At 40.8% G+C, this 17,500-nt stretch overlaps 1 protein-coding gene across 6 annotated transcripts in view; it reads right to left on the bottom strand.

Moving 5' to 3' along the window:
* The window catches only part of Pkn (serine/threonine-protein kinase N), a 724,111-nt gene that overhangs the window by 527,067 nt on the left and 179,544 nt on the right, over positions 1 to 17,500 (bottom strand). Inside the window, exon 1 of one of the 6 annotated variants that reach the window (XM_080278059.1) lies at positions 16,109 to 16,439. The exons of the other annotated variants lie outside the window; for them this stretch is intronic. Within the exon in view, the coding sequence (XP_080134185.1) occupies positions 16,109 to 16,135 (27 nt within the window). The 5' untranslated portion in view covers positions 16,136 to 16,439. Of the gene's footprint in view, positions 1 to 16,108; positions 16,440 to 17,500 lie in introns of those variants that run through there. 6 annotated transcript variants of the gene reach the window in all.

Raw genomic sequence — 17,500 nt, 5'->3', positions numbered from 1 at the left:
TAAGTGTGTGTACGGACCCTGTGTAAAGCTAATCCAGAAACCAATTAAACTACCACAACAAGCCATAACAAACCCCCATCCCATTACGACAGGTAAATGAGAGGCGAGAGGGAATCACCGGAAGATGGAGTGGCAGGAAGTCACGACAGAAATGGATTAAGTAAGGAAGAAAAAAATACAACCATCCATCACAATATATTCTGCCATTACTACCCTCACTGCTACTGTAAAAATTCTCTCTCTCTCTCTCTCTCTCTCTCTCTCTCTCTCACACACACACACACACACACACACACACACACACATACACACACAGAAAATTGCCGTAACTAAATATAACACGTTAGTTAAGATGATAAACTGTCATCATTGTTAAATAAGTAATCTTAAGTGTACGAAACAAAATAGTTAATCCAAATAATGAACATTTATTATAAGATTTTTGAAAACATCTTCGTTCACTTGTAAATCCCTCTAAAACACTCCTACAGATATTGATGGTACATACACAAATAAACAAACGCTTGACTAGTGATACAAAATACTAAACAATATAGGACACTCGAACGTTACCTCCCTTAAAAAAAAAAAAAAAAAAAAAAATGCTCTACGGCTTCACAATGTCTGTCGTTGCCATTTTCGATTTCCTAAATGGAATATTTCTGAATACTGTACCTTCTTTATGCTAAACCCAAAACAAAGGCAGGCATATACATCGCTAGTTGTGAGAATTGGTGTCAAGATTTTCCATGGCGTCCACTGCCTTCAAATATACAGACCGTAAAAGTATATAGCTTCTGCTCTAGCGTACTATCACAGCAACAATCGCAGAGAAATTCCAATACTCTACTCCACCCAAGACCTTCAGTTGTCTTCCCGGACACTCATATTTTACGAATAAGATTAACTTCAGGAAAGACAAATACCTAAGTAGTGTAGTGTCGACTTATATTCTGCAATGAACACTTTTTCGGTGAATTGGTACTAGTATGTTGTATGGCTTTACTGAAACACTCTCTGCTAACCAATCAGCCCCCGCCACTAATCCCCCGTCAAAAAAAAAAAAAAAAAGTAAAACTATTATAACATTAAAACACAAATGTACTATCTATGACATTTATGACATACATGAAATACCTGTTTTTAAAAGGTGATTCTATTTATATTTTCATACTGGATTTAAATTGCTATAAAAATTACCAGCTTTATTTTCTTCCCCCCTATTCTCATTCCCTGTCTTTCTCATCTCTTTCACTTCCTCTCTCGTCCCTCCTTGCATTCCCTTCTCCATCCTTTTCCTTCCTCCTCCATCCTCTCACTTCTTTGTCAATCTCAGCACCCCCATCCCCCCACCTCCCTGTTAAAGGAGCTCTCCGTCGTAACACCATTCATCACACAGCATACCACCTACATAACACCACCGACCACACCCAACCCTCCACTCTTACACCACACACACATTCCACACCCTCATTCATACCACACAGACACGCTGCGCTAACATTTTCCATTAAAAAAAATAACATACACACACACACATACTCACACACAATACCGTACCCACATTTTCCTTTCCACACACTTACACCTTCCACACCCATCTCACGCCCTCATCTTCCAATCCACACCCACACCTACATTTTACATTTTTCACCCAACCCACATGTTAATTTTTGTAATGAAGACAGAAGTAACAACACCCTCACCATACCAGTACCACACCCACCCCACCCATCACACCAGCACCTCCACGGAATACCACTAAATCCACACCCACATCACACCCATCTCACGCCCAGTTTCTCACTTACACCCAACAACCCATGATGAAGTACACAGTGTATGTAACAAAAGTAGTAACGGGCAGCCTGACCATCAGCTGAGAGAGAGAGAGAGAGAGAGAGAGATGCTCGTAAAATCATTAACAAAAAAGACCAGGAAACAGAAAGGCAGAGAAAAAGGAAATGCGATCACACGGGATGTAGAAGACGAACGAAAAACAAAGGCAAGAAAACAAAAAAAAAAGAAAAAAAATAGGAACACAAGCAAGAGTGGGAGAAGGAAGGGGAGAGGAGGAGACATACAAACTCCCCCCTCCCCACCCCGCCCCTTCCCTCACCCCACACCCCGTTCCCTACGTCTAAAAGAGTCCCTAGAGAAAGAGGAGAGAGGCAATTCGCGAGGAGATGGTTGGGGAGGGAGTATAACTGTGGAGAGGTGGCTGCTACAACACACAAACAAGGGGGTGGAGGGAAGAAGAGGCAAGGAAAAATGGGAAAATGGAGAGAGAGAGAGAGAGAGAGAGAGAGAGAGAGTAATCACGTCGTAACAGTGGTCCTTATGATCTAACATTACACCTCATGAGTGTGTGTGTGTGTGTGTGTGTGTGTGTGTGTGTGTGTGTGTAACAAGGCACGAAAAATAAGCTATACGTCTCATCCAAACAAGACAAAGCTCGTACACAAAAAATTACACAGCAAAATCTCTCTCTCTCTCTCTCTCTCTCTCACACACACACACACACACACACACACACACACACACAACCACCATTTTTAACCCGCTTTCGTCATCAGTATCCCGGAATTGAAATCAGTGAAGCTCACGTACGCACGAACTTTTTAATTCAGCCTAAAAGTTAATAATGAAGCATGTTTCTTTGGCCCCATATTGGATTACGCTTGTGTGGCACTGAAACAGGAATTTTTTAAACAGGCGAATGGGTATATATGTGGGAGAAACGTCGGTGTCTGTCTGTCTGTTTCAATTTTCACTTTCATATTTTAAAGCTATATTCAGAGAGAGAGAGAGAGAGAGAGAGAGAGAGACCACTACCAACGTACCACAACAACCAAAGAAAACGAGAACACAAAAGGGTGAACTATGGCAATCCTCTACGTGTTACTTTCTGGTCCCCGGTGAATTAGTTTGAGTTTAAAGCAGATGCCATGTTCTACCTGTGACCCCTTTCTCGCTCTCTTCCAGCCTCTGACCTCTTTCTTGCTCTCTTCCAGCCTCTGACCTCTTTCTTGCTCTCTTCCCAACTCGCTCTCTTCTTTCCTCGACCTCTTTCTCGCTGGTTCTCATGCTCTTATCTTTTTCTCTCTCGGGGTTTTTCTTTTTATCTCGTCCCTCTCTCTCTCTTTTCATGCTTCTCTCTCTCTCTCTCTCTCTCTCTCTCTCTCTCTCTCATATACGTACTCCCCTCCCCCAAACACCTTACCCTTCTCTCCCTCCCTTTCCTCTCCATGAACCTTCTCTCCCCCTCCCCACCCTCCTCTCTCACACTTCCTCTTCCTCTCCTTGGCGATTCACTGTCTCACTCTGTCACATGAACTTACATCGAGGGGGGACGAGAGACTAGGGGGAATGGAGGGGGTACGGGGAATGGAGGAGAGAGAAAGATGGGGAGGGGAGAAGGGGGAGAAGGAGGGAATGGAGGGGGTGGGGGGAAGGATGGGGAGGGGAGAAGAGGGAAGAGGGGGAAATGCAGGGGGCAGGGAGAAAACTGGGGAGGGGAGAAGAGAGAAGGATAGAGGGAATGGAGGGGTGGGGGAAAGATGAGTACAAAGTACAAAGGAGTACAAAGAAAAGCAAACAGCAACAGACCTTATGGTCCTTTCGAGGCTGTTTGTTACAGAGTAGACTATGACTACAAGATCTAACTCTACATGCTGAAGGATAAGGACAGTAAAGCAGGAAGGCTCCCCCCGCCTCCAAACCCTCCAGGTAAAACTGGTAAGAAAAAATGAGAAAAACCATCATGTAGCATAGAAAAACTGACATGTGAGGAGGGGAGAAGGGGGAAAAGGAGGTTAAGGAGAAAGAACAAAAGATGGGGAGCAAAGAAGAGGAGGGGAATGAGGGGAAAGGAGATAAGGAAAGGGAGAGGAGATAAGGAAGAAGGGGGGGGCGAGGGAGAGGGAAGGGAAAGAACGGAAAAGACGAAAGAAAAGAATGGAAGACGATGAAAAGGGCAGGGTGTGAAAACTGGTGGAAAGAGGTGAGAAACTGAGAGAGAGAGAGAGAGAGAGAGAGAGAGAGAGAGAGAGAGAGAGAGAGAGAGAGAGAGAGAGACGGGAAAGTTAGGAGAAATGAACGTGGAAATGGACGAAGTGTATGGCGGACAGACATCGATGAGAAGGAAATGGAAGCATGAGAATAGACCTGAGGGGAGGCAACAGGAAGGAAATGAGAGAAGAAGGGAGTGAAGACAGTCGGGAATAAAGGAAAGTGGCTGAAGAAATTAGATACAGAGAAAAGAGCGGATGTGAAGGAGTAAACAAAATAAACCCGACGCTCCTCTCTCTCTCTCGCGTCACCAGCTTTTTACTAGTTTCGCTACGGTGGTCGCAATAATTTTTGACGCTGTAATTTCAGGTGAGGACGAAGTGACGGCTGGGGGTGGGATGGGGGTTGCTAGAGGCTGACAACGGGGAATGGTGGCTGGTGAGGAGTGGGCGGGATGGGCGGGGATGGTGAGGGAAGGACAGAGTAGTACAACTTGTGAATATAAGTACAGTAGGTTAGAAAAAACAAAATTTCACCAAGAACAAAAAGAACAACAAAGGAAAAAATGAAGTAGGCGCCATTAGCATACACTTACTGTCCTAGGCAGGAGGAAAGAATTGGCTGCTTTTAATAATCGTAACAAACCCCACTTCACTAGCAAAATACACGGCATCTTCAGGGTTAATGTTGCAGGAGGAAAATCAAAGAAGCCCTGGCCAGTGCGAGTGGGGGAGTAAATTGGTGGTGCAATACGCAGGGAGGGAGGGAGGGAAAAAAACGAGACAGCGGAGTGAGTTGGGTAAGGAACTGACTTTAACCACTGCACGCCATCACCACCATCAACACCACAAACGCACACCATAAAACACATCACCAACACTACACTACACAAAACATACCACCACTACACAACTTCACCCCATCAATACTGGACGCCAAATATCATCAATACTTTTATCCTTACATCACTTCTACACACCATGACTACACTACACACACCGCAACACACCATCACCAATAACACCACCACTAACGCTGTTCATAACAAAAAATATCACCACTATTAACACTATTTCACACCAACAATACTAAACACCAGAAAAAGTATCACCACAACTACTAACATCACTACAGTATACACCACGACTACATACACTATTACCACACACACACACACACCATAACCACAACCCAATACTCCCTTCACTTCCACTGCTTATCACTATCGTCAATACGCATCATTATTACAATACACCCCAGCATATCACCGCTACCACACACTGTCACTACACACCACGACACACGCCTACCACCACCACCACGAGCACCATCACACAATATCACTATTCTCTACACAGTACCATCACTACACAACACGGCACATCATCACCATCAACACTACTAATACCACAAACCACCACTACCACAACTTCCAAAGCTAATCACAACCACCACCACAATCATATCATCACTTTTAAATACCACCACCATCACCACTACCACCATTCCTACCAATCACACTCCTAGCACAAACACCACCTCTATAACCAACGATTCACTGTACCCAAACACCCTTTTTTTTTCCTTTGCTGTCGTGTGTGTGTGTGTGTGTGTGTGTGTGTGAATCACACACACACACACACACACAAAACTGAATATAAAAACGGCTCATCCATAAGAAACCATTACTGAACCCAAAGTCAAATCATTCCACTCATTTCCTTTTCATTTCCATCATTTCCCTTTCACTACCATCATTTCCCTTAACAGTCTCATTAGCGTCCTGCGCCAGGCGTCACTAGTTGCTGCGGCCACACACGCCTCTCACAAAACCGGAGACGCAAAATTACCTCATTACCACTTCCCTCTGACCACTTCTGAATATAAACAGCAGAGGAAAATTGTTATTGAAATGTACAGTCGCCCCATGAAATGATGGCAGAGTTTCAGATTGCTTCGGTCACTCAGCATTGATATACGATCAATGAGAACTTGGTAAGTATATGGTAAAACTTTTGTGTCGCCATTACGTCACATAAAATATACTGTATATTATATCAAGCTAAGAAGTTATGTTAAACGAATAACATGAGGTTGTGATATATCAGAAGTTAACACTCAAATACGTCTCCCGATTTGAATGTGTAATGTATTACTCCGCGCGCGGTGCGGTTGATGTATTTGCTTCCCAGGATTTCAAATACAGATGCTCTAAAGTCTCACCAATCTAAAACCAAGGTTTGGGTGGAGTCCAGCCGGGGATTTCCCGGCGTACAGCGTTGCCTTGTTTCCTATACTCTGACTGGGTAGTGGCTGACCTGACACCGCTAGAGTTCGTCCGCTCACACCTCGCCACCTGGCCTGACATGACTTCACCCACTTGTGTGTGTGTGTGTGTGTGTGTAAAGACAAAGTAATTTAAGTTATAAATATATTTTAAGTTATATATATAACAAAGTGAACAGTGGAAGCACGTGACAGAAGCTTAAATCTCCCTCCAATGGATCTGGATGTTGCCGCTCGTGAGTGTTTTAACTTATTTATTTCTATTAAGAAAATAGCGTATGTTCTACTGATTCCTTCAAATTATATTATAAACGTAATTGTTACATTACTTACCCAACTTAGAACTACCGTGAAAGTCGGTAAAAGTAACTACATTTTTTTCAGCACCACTGTAAAATATGTATGCCACGTTTCTTTATTGATGTACAAGAGCCATATGCATTACAAGTTTACCTTCCTTTGATGTGCTAGAATACTTACGTTTATATTGTATTAGTATGTGTGTACCTATCTGTGATGCCTATTACATATATAACAGAATCTACTCATCGCTCGTTTAGGAACTATGGCATGGGTGCACCCAGCGCCAGACCCCACCCAAACCTTGGTTTTAGATTGGTGAGACTATAGTTTGGAAGGCCAGTTAAAGAAAGTTGTTGTGACTGCAATACACTACCTTATTTTCGAATGCTATGTTGATGATACAGCAACAATAAGGATGCCACAACAATGAAGTTTATCTTAGTAATAATACCCTACCTGCGGTAGCAGCAAGACCATTCTGCAGTTTATTCCTTGCTTCCCCTCTCATGATAATTTGCGGCATTATTCCTAACGAATGCAAAATTATTTTATGCTGTAAGACGATATGATAGATTTTATCCTTTCTCATACACTACGCAATGAGAAGGACCAAAGCATGAGTTTTTCCTTTTGCAGTGCAAAAGCACATACTTTTTGCTCTATCAATTAATCTCTTGTATCCTTCTTTTAAAATAAACCTCTGTACTGTACCTGCTTAACTGAAGATGATGATTTGAAAGTTCTGAACTCAGTGGCTTGTTTATGAACATCTGCATTTTAGTTCTCTTGCCAATTGTTTTGATACTGAGGATACTAGGCTATGACACAAGTTTGTCACTACCCAAGGAGCTCCGACTCTTGGCAAATATTCGAGGTTTTCCTCGTTTTTCATTCACTGATGGTCCTCTGGCTTATATTAAAACTTCAAGAGAATTTTATGAATGAAAAACTGGCCAAATGCAGTGTAATAACTGCATGTCTTTGAGAAAAAGGTTTCCTTCCGTGCCTATTAATCGAACCATTTAAAATGGCCTACTAACTTACGCCGCATTCTCGCTTTCTGTCGTCGTCCATGAAGACGACAAAAACGGAAATAAATGACTTTAAATTATTCCTTAGTATTGTTACGGAAACTGTTTTATAAATAATAGTGACTGATTTTATTGATTATTAAAACGCTTTTCTTTTTAGTCTTACGCTACAAAAAAATTATTGTGTGTTACCACATTAGATATGAATTCAGCAAATTATTCCTGACTGTCCCTAGGGGATAGTTCTGAAATTTCAATTAGTTCCGTTCAGGATTTTCAATTATCGTACCTAACGAACCGATTCCTACAATTCTGAAATTCATCGGTACTTTTGCATTTACTTATTGTTTTCTGTAACAATCATAATACGTTTCACCTTGTAAAGATATAAGGAAGAATAGGTACATTATCGGTGACCGAAAACTTCTGGATACTCTGCCGTCACTTCTTAGGCCGACTGTGCACTAGAATATACAGAAGGGACCGGAAAAATAATTGGAAGGATGAAGTACGGTATTTAGAGTTGGCCGAATTCTGAACTTAAAATTGTATGGAAACTTAATATAAATGAGAGAGAGAGAGAGAGAGAGAGAGAGAGAGAGAGAGAGAGAATGAGAGGACTATAATCCCATAAGTATATGAGGGAAGGGGACTTGGAGTGGCAAGGGTGTAGACCTTAAAGGAAACGATGGGTGGGAGAGTGGTAAAAATCTCGCACATATTTACCTCACCTGTGTTATGATGACAGAAGAATTAAGCAAGGGAAAACAAGATCAAGGCGAGACAAAACACGGAGGAGTTCAGTCGCGGTCATAAATCTCTCTCCACTTCCTTACGACAAATAAAGAGCCTGACCAATGACTTTCCAAACCCATCCTCGGAGACCAGGGCTTCTCAGAATGTTACGTACGAGTTTCACACCAGTATATACGGTATCTGGTTACGTGGAGCCATATCATTATCTGCTACTGTACAAGCGAGACGGCAGCTTGAAAATGGCAGGACAGTACATTGTAAAAATAAGGATGGGTGGGAGAAAAGAGTTAAAAAAGAACTCCCACATATTTATCTCAACCACGTTTAGACGCTGGGATAACGAGAGCTAAGAGGTATAACAGAGCGTAAGGGGGTGGCGTAACAAATGACAGGTGCACACGCGGAAGGGGGTTTTGAATTGTAGTGTATACGAAGCTTGACTGGGGATATCATACGTGACCCAATGGTCTAAAAGTTACTAAATATTTTACTTTTATAATGAATATCATCACTAAAAAGAAAAAACTAGTAAACTAACCCCCCTCTCTCTTTCTGCACATACTTACCCGATATAAATAAATATACAGTACCGTGTGTGTGATATATATATATATATATATATATATATATATATATATATATATATATATATATATATATATATATATATATATAGTGTGTATTATGTCTCACCACACATGAAGTGCTTTCCTACGCCTCGTTCATCAAAGAATTACAACTATCATGGCCTGTTCCTAAATGCCTGCTACCTGTTTTCTCTACTCTCTCTCTCATGCCATCACGTTCACACACTTTGTATGCCGACCTACCACACTTTCTTCAAGAGTCCGTCTTGTATCTTGCCGTTCATTCACTACGATGACGTCTTTTCTTCTTTATATTTATTGTACCAATCAACACAAGCATTTTTTTTTATCACTCCCGTAACTCAGTAACTCGAATAATATGCCTTACTAATGAGCTGGGAACGAGTCTCCTTGGTTACTATACAAACACACTCTCCAATATGGCTACGTTTGCCTGTCAACTGAGCTTAAAGGTTATGGATTTTCGTCAGGTGAGAACAAAGCGAAATACTCCTGTTATGACACTTTTATATTCTGATTTTCTTCAGTCAGGGTTGGATGCAGCCTTTTATCAATCCGTCCAGTAACAGACGCCTTCCCTACGCTGAGCAGAAATATAAATAATGACCTAAGGATGAATGAGTAGCTATAATGGTGTGTGTGTGTGTGTGTGTGTGTGTGTGTGTGTGTGTGTGTGTGTGTGTGTGTGTGTGTGTGTGTTTTACTTCTTACTCTTCTGCAATCTGTACTGGTAACACCCTCTTCACTAGCACGCCGCATTGTTCATTCATTTCTCTCCACTGCAAGACGATCCAATTTCATTTAAAAAGAACTTCCTTGTAATGCACAGGTAAATGAACGCTATATCAAACCCATAAATTTTGCAAAGTCTCCCCTAAGCCGAGGAAAGCCGTCCGGAAGTACTAAGAATAAACCCAAGACGTCATCGCTCTCAAAGGGTCAACGCTCAGGTGACCTTTCTATAATTAGGTGGTAGCAAAGGTGTATTTTTACCTGTATTTCGGCCATGGAAGGTGACATTGAATATATAAATTGTGTGTGTGTGTGTGTGTGTGTGTGTGTGTGTGTGAGAGAGAGAGAGAGAGAGAGTGTTAAGTGTCTGTCTTTCCAAAAATAGTACCAGTATAAAACTGAATCCAAAACTCTCTCTCTCTCTCTCTCACACACACACACAATTTAACCTCCATATCATTATTTTTATGCGAGTCTCCTACGTTTCTTTATCTACGCGTCCACTCATACACCCACACACACATTAACTTATCTACCTGCCTACCACCCAAACCTCTGTCTACCTACCATTGTACCTTAACTCTACTCACCTGCCTACCTACCTACCTGTATCTACATAGTCCTAGCTACGTATCCTAACTACCCCTACCTACACCAATCGACCTTCCTATGTTCATTAAGCTACCTATCTACCTGTCTGTCTACTTATCGATCTACTAATTTAACTACCGATCTATATCTACCCATAGTACCTCAACAGACGATCTTTTTATTTGTTTCTATTTTTTTTCTCTACCAGCCTATATCAACTCCATTTATCTACCTATATTTAATTATCTATCTACCTACCTACCTATCTACCACCCTATATCTACCTCCATCTACCTATCCACCCTGCGTCTGCACCGTGCGTCACCGCCCTTGGCAATGAGAGAGCAGGAGGGGGCAGGAAAAGCAGGAAGCAGACAGAAATAAGCAGGGGGCGGAAGTGGGGGAGGGGAGCAGAGTGGGGGATGGGGGGGGAAGTGGGTGGTATATCTTACTGTTCTGGTTTTAGTTTCCTTCGACCTTATTTCTCTCTCTCTCTATACATAGATAGATAGATGGATAGATATATACCTTATATATGCTCGTGAGTATATTTACATGCATATACACTATTTAATATGGAGGTATAAACTCCTATATTATAAAAATACTATATGCAGCGGTATATACAACAGCCACATGCGGATACTGGGTCTGTCACCGTCGGCTTTCCTTAGTACTACCTTCCTTTCTATTTTCTTTCTCCCCCTCACTTCCTCCCTCCCTCCCCATTCTCCTCTCAACTTTCCTTCCCTGTACCCATCCTTGCCCCTTTTTCTTCTCTCTCTTTCTCCATCCTCTTCTCTCTTCTTCCCTACTCATTCTCCCAAGCTTTCCTCCCCAGTACTTCCCTCTTCTCCCTCCCTTCTCTGCCCTATACTGTCTTCCCTCCTACGCCTGCTCTTCTCAGTTCCCACTCTCTCCGGCCTTCCACACTGTGTATCTTCACCTCTCTCTCTCTCTCTCCTCACCTTTCCTCCCCAACGCCATAGCCTCCTCTCTCTCTTCCCCCACCATCCCATCAACCCGGCATCTTCACTAGTATTCATAGTCACGTATCGAGTCGACACGTGAGGGGTGAAGGGGTTAGGTCGGGGCTGTTGTGTGCTGGTGTGGGGCAGAGTATGGTGTGTGGTGTGGTTGACGCGTGCTGGTGAGGTATTCTGTGGGGTGAAGGGCTGGTGTGGTGGTGTAGGTTTGGACAGGTACGGTGGTGTAAGGTAGGGCTAGTGTAGTGGGCAGATACGGTGGTGTAAGGTAAGGCTTATGTCTGGTGTTAGGTAGGTGGTGGTATAGGGACGTCTGGTTTTGGGGTGTAATAAGCTACATAATACAGGATTACGGTAAGCTGGCACGTAGCATGCGAAGTTAATCTCTTCACTGTGGTCTACATCAAGTGGTGTAAACTAGATAATATTTGCTCTCTCTCTCTCTTTTTTTTTTATCTCTTCCAAAAAATTATCAACTTGGGCAACATTAGTCCATTTCTTCACTACGTCAATTCAACCTGGTACACGTCTTCCTTAGTCATGTCCAAGAACATACTTTCAGCGTGTTTTTTTTTTTTTTTTTGGTAATCTATAAGGTTTTAAATGGTCATATATTTACCCAATATTATACGTAAACTGGGATAACACAAACCAAACGAGTTTACCGACTTTTGCGATGAGGTTTTGGTATAGCGTGTGTGTGTGTGTGTGTGTGTGTGTGTGTGTGTGTGTGTGTGTGTGTGTGTGTGTGTGTGTGTGTGTGTGTGTGTGTGTGTGTGTGTGTGTGTGTGTGTGTGTGTGTGTGTGTGTGCTACAAAAATACCCGGTATATTTATATTTATTATTTATTTATTTACCTATTCATTCATTCATTAGTCGAGATAATCCTGTATTCCCTTGTATTGTCGGCAATATTTAATTAACCATGAAATCTTTTTTTTTTTAATTCTTATAACTCTAGACAATTTAGAGCAGCTCAAGAGACATCTGGTAGTACAGGAATTAGAAACCATCTCTAGTATTATTAATTTTACCTCTTTCACTACCGGGGCTTTTCTAACCTGAATAAAATCAACCAAAAGGAATACAATAAACACCACCTGTCTGTATGGTCAGTGTTTAAAAGGCATAAAAAAGGTGTATGGCAGTTTTATGGCAGGTGTGCGTCAATGGACAAGTAAGCAAACAGGTGTGACGTGGTTCAGGTGAAAACATACAGGTGTGCCCAGTGACGGCAGGTGTAGTGAAGGTCAAGGAAGGGGTTTACTGAGGAGGAAGGTGCCGTAGCAGACACACTGATAGTTGGAGCGTTACACATAAATGCGAATATGGATAGACAAATACACAGACAGACAGACATCCAGAAAGGCAGATAGAAAGACAGACAGACAGACAGTTACCTCATATCCAAAATCTAAAAAAAAATACTAGTAAAAAATCCTAAATTCACTTTTGACAAATCCTTTAAGTATCGAAGCATTCCCCACTGACAAACATATCCAACTACGAAAATAAATAAATAAATAAATAAAAACATATGAACGGACTCCAACACATACATAAGACGGGCACATTCACCCCTCTTACTGATGACGTATTTTTACTCTTCTACCTCCTGCCGATTTTATGCAGTCACAATAGATCTCCCCATTAACCCTTTGAGGTGCAGGACAAGTCTGTGATATCATACTCTTGTCACCTCCACACGATAATATTTAAGCTTGTAAAGGAGTCAAAATCCATCACCACCAGTACCAACGATATTTTTTTTATGTATTCTTGTGACGTCCAGAATAAACCTCTAACTAAATTCAGACCACGCACCAAATAAACCAGATATGAAATAGTAACCTCACGATCTCACAGACAAACATACACAAGGAAGACGAAACAAAAGGCTGAGGTGTAGGAGGGAGATAAGCAGATAAGCAGCAGGATGGCGAGGCTCACAAGATAAGGAGAACAATTAAATAGCCCATACGCGTTATATTTCTGGGTCAGATTATTGTGATAAGTCTTCCCAGGGGTCAACACACACGTACACTACACTACACTACACACACACACACACACACACACACACACACACACACACACACAAATTTCCTAAGATGTTAGTTAACTAGGAATGCTACTCCATACATACACACATACGAGTACATAATATTACACCTGCATACATACAGTATATACACATTAATGCATACACAAAAATATATGCACTCAGACATACCGTTTATATTTATAGGAGAATAAATACACAACGTTCTCTCTCTCTGGTGGTGTCAACTAGCGAGAGGAAGGAAGCTATCTACTCCTTCCTTCTGTCACTCATCGTTACTGTCACACCCGCACACTACCCAACCACGCTACTACTACTAAACTACTACTACTACTACTACTACTATATACTCTACTGTAGATACTTTTATTACTCAACATCATATTACTACTACTACTACTACTATTACTACCGCACTACCACTATTCTTGTTACTACTATCGTCACTGTTGCAAGTCGTCAACCACACGATACTTCACTTCCTCCTAATTTTCCTACTACTACAATCACCGCCACAATTATACTGATCACTGTCATCAATGTTGCAATATTTCTCATCAATGCTACCACTGCTATTTATCCCATTATCTCTACTATTCTTTATACTATCCGCTGCTACCATTCAGAGGTCACTTTAATTATCCACTACCGCTGCAACAAATACCATACCACTACAAGCTAGTTACTTCAGTCACAGATATTATTCACTAACCAACACACAAGTACAATCAGTGCATACACAATCAAAACCCAGGCCCGTCATTACCACATCTCTATCACAAATCTACGACATCTCAACATAAATAAGAAGCAATCCTTTCTCTGCCATCGTTACATATTATACTTCCATAAACACCAGACTTTATTCATCTATGTAAATCTTCACTAAACTTACCTCCTTAATCCTATCACTGCTGCCATCCCGTCGTTCTTTGTTGCGTTAATCTGGGCAACACCAAGACTTTACTTAGCTACGGGAAAATCCTAAACAATCAAGGTTTACAATTACAGTATCGTGTAAAATTAGCTTCCATCATAATACAAGATATATTCTCAAACCTGCAGATGTGCTTAATATATATCTAAAAAACATGCTTCTTTCGGTGGTATATGTACAGCAATAACAACACCAGTGCCTCAGTAACATCATGATCATAATAATAATAATAATATAATGTAACAGGAAAAACAAAACTGCTCACTTCATGTACATACCAAAGCACCGTGCCCAATTAAGCAAAGCAATAAATACTGTAAACTCAGCAGAATTCACTGAAGCAAACATGTTTTTTTTTTTCTATTACAATAAAAAAAAAAAAATCCTCCATAACTAGAAAAATTACTTCATTTAAGAAAAAAGCACAAACGCGATCAACACCACCTTTTTTTTTTTTTTTTTTTTTTTTTTACACGTAAATAAGGCAAGATCAAAACCATGGAACACTAAAACTCAAAGGTACCGGAACGAGCACTATCAATATACTACATAAAACCACAACATCCACAACAATACACCGATCTAGCAACTTATATCAGGCAAAACCTAATGAACGAGAAATAACTAATGGCCTGCTACTCAACAAAACCACTAAAACACATCCTTTATCCAGCAAAAATAACATTCATATAAGCACAAGATAACACCACATTCCTCTTTCACAAAAAGTTATGTCTACCATAAAAAAAACACACACAACTACTTCAGCCTACAGACGAAAAAAAACAAAATCACGAATAACACGCCCTCAAACCAAACCATATCTTCCAAGTCCTTGTCTATATTCAACCAAAAACATCAACAACCAATCACCTCAAGCAGGAAGAGGAAATAACAGTAACACTTTGCTTTTACTACTCTCGGCTTTATCTGTCAAAAATAAACAAAAAGACAGCAAACCAGCCACCAAGAAACAACCTACAATAAAGCAGATCCATACTCCTCTTTCCCTGTAGCCAACCACATCCTAGCTCTTACGTGCAGAAATTTAGCCAATGAAACTAAACACTCATTTCAATTTAGCCCATGACTATAAAATCAGTTCGTGATCCCAAAAAACCCAATCTCTTCAAATAATATACAGCCAATTATCAAAACTAACACAATCCCTCAGGCCAAACTATATTTTTCAATCTTGCGTTGGAAACTGGCATATAAAGTCGCCTTAACATAGAAAGTCACACACCAAAAAAAAAGGAGAGAGAGAGAGAGAGGAATAAAATGAGAAAAATCACACCACAATTCCCTCTATCCAACACATCCTCGTGCTTCTGTGCTTACCATTAGCCAAACAGTAACCAAAATCAATCACCCGAGAGACAGCCAATTGCCACAAAAGTACGAACATTAAAAGAACTACAAACTCCTCGTGCTTGTGACAAAAACTGGCCAAAGAAAAACACCAACCAGCCACCATAACACAGCCAATAACCAGAAAATAACCCCCCAAAATACAAGACCCCCGCGGAAAAATAAATAACCAGCCATTCACCAGAACTAAAATCCCAGAAGCCAAATAACAACCTTCGTGCTTTGGTACTAAGAAAAAAAAAAAAATCACCGTAAAACACCATAAAAAAAAAAGGAATTAAAAAAAAGTACTCCACAACCCCTTCAGAAAACTAAATTCCTCGTGCTTATATGGTGAAAATGAGCTAAAAGAAAAACACCAACCGGCCACACACAACACCCTCAAACCAAACACCACCACACCCTTCGTGCTTATGTGCTCAAGAGGTACCTACGTTATGTGTATGGTAGAGGAAGAGCATTGTGGAGGAGGGGGTGTAGTACGATATGGTCCCGGAGTGATATGGTCCCGATGCTGATATGTAGGTTAGATCCTGAGGTGGTGGTGGTGGTGCTGTGCTTCTGCTGGTTAGGTTAGGAGAGGCAGAACACAAACACACACCCACAAACACAGACAGTCCTGTGGCGTGCCTCCCCCTTGAACAAACACACCCACACACCCACAAACACTGGCAGTTCTGTGGTGTGTCTCCCTCTTGAACATAAACACAAACACACCCACACAAACACTAAGCGTCCTGTTAGTGTGTTTGTTCCCCCTTGAGCGGCACTATCTGTCACTCTGGCACTCCAGGGGGATTTTCTTTACTTTTCTCTTTTTCCTCTTTTCTTTCTCCTTCCCTCACTCTCTCTCGCTCTCTTTTCTTTTTAGGGGGTTAGTTGGAGAGGCAACTTTGTACGAGTGACCTTAATCTTATTTTTGCTTCTACACATCATCTCAGTTCTAAGAAAAGATAATTTAAGATGTAATTACTCTTTGCTTAGTTTATGCTGCTTTCTATAAACAATTTTTTTTCCAATAAATTATCTTCCTAGGTTCATGTGTTAATTATCCTTACGACTAATAAGTATAATATTTTCGTTTTCTTATCAATATTTAACATTTTTTTTTTCCGTTTTCAATAATTTCCTACATAGTTTTCAGAGAATATTAAAGCTAAAAATAATTATTATTGGTATTTTCTTCTGTCACGAATTGTTTAGTTTACCCCTCCAGTTTTGGCTTTACTGCTTCATCACTTATTTACATTTTGCTGCTACATCTAAGGAAACATGTTAAACTTTCTGTTTCTCTCTCTCTCTGTACTTTCTTTATTCATCCCTTTTCTCTCTAATCACTGTCTTCCTCTTTTTTTTCTCTCTCTCTTCTCTTTAGTTTCAAGAAGGTCCAAAGTCACATCTTCTCACAAGCCACTTTAACACTTGTGGGAAACAGACGAAACACTCCGACACTTCATCGCTTTCTTCAGGCGATCTTTTCACTTCTTTCTCCGTCCCATAAGTTTTCTGACGTTCCAAATAAACAACACAATATACCTCTGATGACTAGGATTATCCTTCTCGAAAATCAGTGTGGCTGTGTCAAAGGGAAAATGCCAGGTTAGTAAAGGATGGAAAATACAAGTACAAAATAAAAATAAAAAGCATTTAACCCTTTCAGCACGATGTACCTTAGGAAGTGTTAGTACTTGTGGCTGCAGCAACTCCAGGCTCACCTGAGTGTAACACCGGTGGCGTGCAGTCCACCGGTCTTACATTCATATATATATATATATATATATATATATATATATATATATATATATATATATATATATATATATATA

Source organism: Coenobita brevimanus, chromosome 72, assembly GCF_032717465.1.
Source record: "Coenobita brevimanus isolate Jiangsu-jjx chromosome 72, ASM3271746v2, whole genome shotgun sequence".
NCBI classification, from domain to species: Eukaryota; Metazoa; Arthropoda; class Malacostraca; order Decapoda; family Coenobitidae; genus Coenobita; species Coenobita brevimanus.
Note: the sequence above shows the minus strand (reverse complement) of the source record. Positions and strands in the feature narration are given on the sequence as shown.